Consider the following 3,644-nt stretch of genomic DNA (forward strand, 5'->3'; position numbering starts at 1 on the left):
GGGGGGGGGGGGGAGGGGAAATCATCTAGGAGGGCGGGAGGGCGGGAGGGTTGGCGGCCGGCATGAGGACGGCTGGGGCGGCTGGGAAGAGAGAGGGGGTTAGACGAACCACTGGCGAATGAAGGAGGGGAGAATTTTTGGGTTTCGGAGGCAGGAGGTGATGGGGACTTGGGGACTTAAGACTGAGGAATGGGGAGGGGGGGAAAGGGGGATGTCCGTACGGGACTTGAAGGGAGAAACGGCGTAAAAAAAACCAAACCCACGCGCTCCGCACACAGCCCCGTCTAGGCTCTCGTCCCAACCCGGCTGACCCCCCGACTACATCACACGTACCACGAGGCCGTTGTTTCCCGAGCGCCTGGCTTGCAGGTTGACCTGCGAATGAGGTGGGGAGGGCGATAACGGGCTCGGCGGCATGTATGTATGTTGTTACAGGGTGGTTAACTTCGCCAGCGGCCCCCTTTCCCGGGGCAGTCCCTGCTCTCCCCTGCTAGAGGGGCACCCTAATCCGTCACCCCATCCGACTTCAGGATGTATTCGTTGGGTTCGGCAACTCACCACCAGCATCCAACCAAATCTAGCGGATCAACGGCGCATCAACTTAGTTCCTGGTCAGCTCGCAAGTATGTATGTATGTATGTATGCCTGTATGAATGACTTAGATTACTGTATGACGTGGTAAGTATGTATGTATGTGGACTTGCTTAGGCTTACTGCGAGGCGGTATGACCAGACCCACCCCGCTCTCCCTCTCTCTGCCCTCTCACCCCATACCACCTTTCCTTTTCACCCTCAAGCGGGGCCCTTCCCACCCTTCTCTCCGCCTTTCTTCTCACCGATTTGAATACCTCGTTGGCCAGGTCCCTCCTCCTCGCCACGTTGCTCCGACACACCGCGGCAGCGGACCACAGCACCTGCTGCGGGAAGGCCTCGGCCAGACGACCCAGAGCCAGGCGGATCACGTCCCCAACCTGCCCGCGGGGAGGGGAAGGGGGCATAGTACGGCATAGTACGGCATAATACGGCAACGGCAAGAAGCCCGCTAAAAATACATCCTAAAAGCCTAACTCTCCCCCTTCCCCCTTCCCTTCCCTTCCCCCAGCAGCATCCCGTACCTCTTGGTGCTGGTGGGCGATGCGGGAGATGAGCTGCGGCAGCGCCACCAGCCACTTCGTCGGGGGTACGGATGACCCCGCCAGCTGCTTCATGGTGTTGTGCACCTCAGTGGCGGCACGTGTCTCACGGCTCGTACGGGGTACAGGCCCCGCGCCGCGGCCGCCGCCGCCGCCGCCACCGCCCGTAGCGGCGGTTGCGCTGCCTCGCGCGATTTGGTCGCTGCCGTGTTCGCAATAGAGTGTGAGGAGGCGGGGGAGGGCCTGGTGGGGTCCAGGGTGGGCAGTGATTTTAATGGCCAAGTGGTTACGGTGGGGTTTTTCTTTCCTCGGTAACCACCTTACAAAAAAAACATTTCCCCAGCGAGTATGCTGAACAGGGGCCCACTAGAACCGTATATCCGAAGATCCGGTTTCACAAGGAATGTGTGGAAATACACACACAGCGTGGTTTTCTGCCGCACCTACTTGCATCACGTGCTTATGTCCCTTAGTAATGGCCTCTCCGTAGTGCCGTATAACGTCCGGAAGGTACTCGAAGTACTGCTTGTCGTCGCCGATGGCCACGCGGGCCTTACCAAACCCGAACCTGGACACCGACAGGGAAAACACACACGCACACACAATGTACTTCACCACATGAAATATCTGAAGACATACAGACGTACAGGCATACAGATAGACACATACACTCGTGTGTCTATGACACGCAATCAGCCCCCGGGCCTGGGTCATGTAAGTGTTGGGCAGCACCTCTGCCATTAGCGAGCACATAAACCCCCTTCCTCTCCTTCCCCCCTCCCCCTTCCCCTCCCCCAGTCTTCTCCTTCCCCCCTTACCCCTCCTCCCCCTCCTCCTCTCCTTCCCCCCGTCTTCTCCTTCCCTCTTCCTCTTCCTCTCCCTCCCCTCTTCCTCTCCTTCCCCCCTTCCTCCCTCCCCCCTTCCTCTCCTCCATCACAATAAGCCCATCTTCTGCAGATGTGAAGGCCCCCCCCCCGCACCTGTCATTAGCCACCCCCCGAGTTGACGCCGTACCGCCTACTTGAGGCTGCGGCCGGGCCCCCCCCGCGGTCTGACGGCGCTTGGCGTCCTGATACAGCTGGTCCAGGTAGCTGCGGGGGGAGCGAGGGGGGGACGGGGGGGAAGGGGAACGGGGGGAGGGGAAACGGGGGAAAGGGGGAACGGGGGGGAAGGGGAACGGGGGGGAGGGGGGGGGACACGAACCACGAGCGAGTGAAGGTGACGCCAGGGAAAGACTGAAAGAGAACGGGGTGTTGGGCGGAGGGTACGACAGAGGGCTTAGGGTTTTAGGGTTTCACACCAGGCGGGAGGGGGGAAGGGATTAGGGGCACGATTCAGGATATTGCAGGGTTCAGGATTTTGTTAGTGTGCATAAATATGAAGGAAAAACCCGTTCCGTCCTCCCCTCTCATCATCCCGAGGTCGCCGCCTTCAAGGACGCCTACTACTGGTCAGTTCTGCTCCTTGGCAGCAGCTTCACTCGTTCGTGGTTCGTCTTTTCCTCCCCTTCCCACCGTGCATAGTGGAAGTGCGGCTTATCCCAGGCTCTATCCGCGTCTAAAGCCTCCTCGAACAGCCGCCGAAGCTCGGAGGGCGCGCAGCCGCCCTCACCCGCCGTCCAGCGCGCGAGACACAGCTTCAGACGGGCCAGCAGACGGCGAGAATCGGACGCGGCGGCGGCGGCGGCGGCACCGGAGGCCGCCAAACTGTCGTACGTATGCGGGCGTGGCGGGACGGAAAACGTGGAGCAGCAGTAAAGCAGCGACAGCATCCGAAATAAGGGAAGAGGGGTAGGAGGAGGAGGAGGAAGAGAAGGAAGGACCGTTGCCGCAAGACGATCAGCTGTGTGTAAGGAGAACTTATAAGTACGGCTGTGGGCATTTTACCTGCCATAGAAAACGCGAGCCAACTGCCAACCAATTTCCAACTGTCAACTGCTATCTTAGCGACTTACTCAGAAATGGCCGTTTGCAGCTCCGCAGCGGCCCGGTGGTGCAGGTCCCGGGCCCGGAGAAGTTTTGCGGACTCGAGCGCGGCGGCGCCGCCAACCCCCCTGGCGGCGGCCTCCAGTACGGCACCGGTGGCGGCGTCGAGATGGCCTTACAGAATTATGTGGCGACGACGTGGTGGTTGCGGCGGGACGGTGACGGCAGCGGAGGAGGTTGAGGGGGAGGTGGGAAGTTGTGGGAGTAGCGCCCCCTCTAAAGTCTCACGATCAGGCAAACCACCCAGACACCACGCCGCCTGCACCCGCCGACATACATACATACAAACATACCCACAGCCCTCCACAAACACCCACCGTTGGCCCTGCACAGTTTGGCGGTGGCCAGCCACGCCGCCGCCTCCCCGTCCCGGTCGCCCATTATTGCGGACAGCTGACGACGTAACGCCAACAGCGGCTCCTGCGTGGTCAGGGAGGACTGGCGGGAGGGAGAGGGGGGGGGGGGAAGAGGGGGAAAGTGTGTGCGTGTGTGTATGTGCGTGTGCGTGTGTACTGGGGGGTGGGAA

At 60.9% G+C, this 3,644-nt stretch overlaps 1 protein-coding gene across 1 annotated transcript in view; it reads right to left on the reverse strand.

Moving 5' to 3' along the window:
• Positions 1-3,644, reverse strand: part of VOLCADRAFT_88866 (uncharacterized protein) — a gene marked incomplete at both ends in the record, with an annotated part of 45,173 nt that overhangs the window by 18,591 nt on the left and 22,938 nt on the right. Inside the window, 8 exons of the mRNA XM_002948557.1 lie at positions 334-375; positions 837-971; positions 1,116-1,376; positions 1,581-1,701; positions 2,114-2,224; positions 2,648-2,839; positions 3,088-3,232; positions 3,436-3,556. Of these exons, the coding sequence (XP_002948603.1) occupies positions 334-375; positions 837-971; positions 1,116-1,376; positions 1,581-1,701; positions 2,114-2,224; positions 2,648-2,839; positions 3,088-3,232; positions 3,436-3,556 (1,128 nt within the window). The remainder of the gene's footprint in view (positions 1-333; positions 376-836; positions 972-1,115; positions 1,377-1,580; positions 1,702-2,113; positions 2,225-2,647; positions 2,840-3,087; positions 3,233-3,435; positions 3,557-3,644) is intronic.

This window comes from Volvox carteri (assembly GCF_000143455.1).
Source record: "Volvox carteri f. nagariensis unplaced genomic scaffold VOLCAscaffold_10, whole genome shotgun sequence".
Classification (NCBI taxonomy): Eukaryota; Viridiplantae; Chlorophyta; class Chlorophyceae; order Chlamydomonadales; family Volvocaceae; genus Volvox; species Volvox carteri.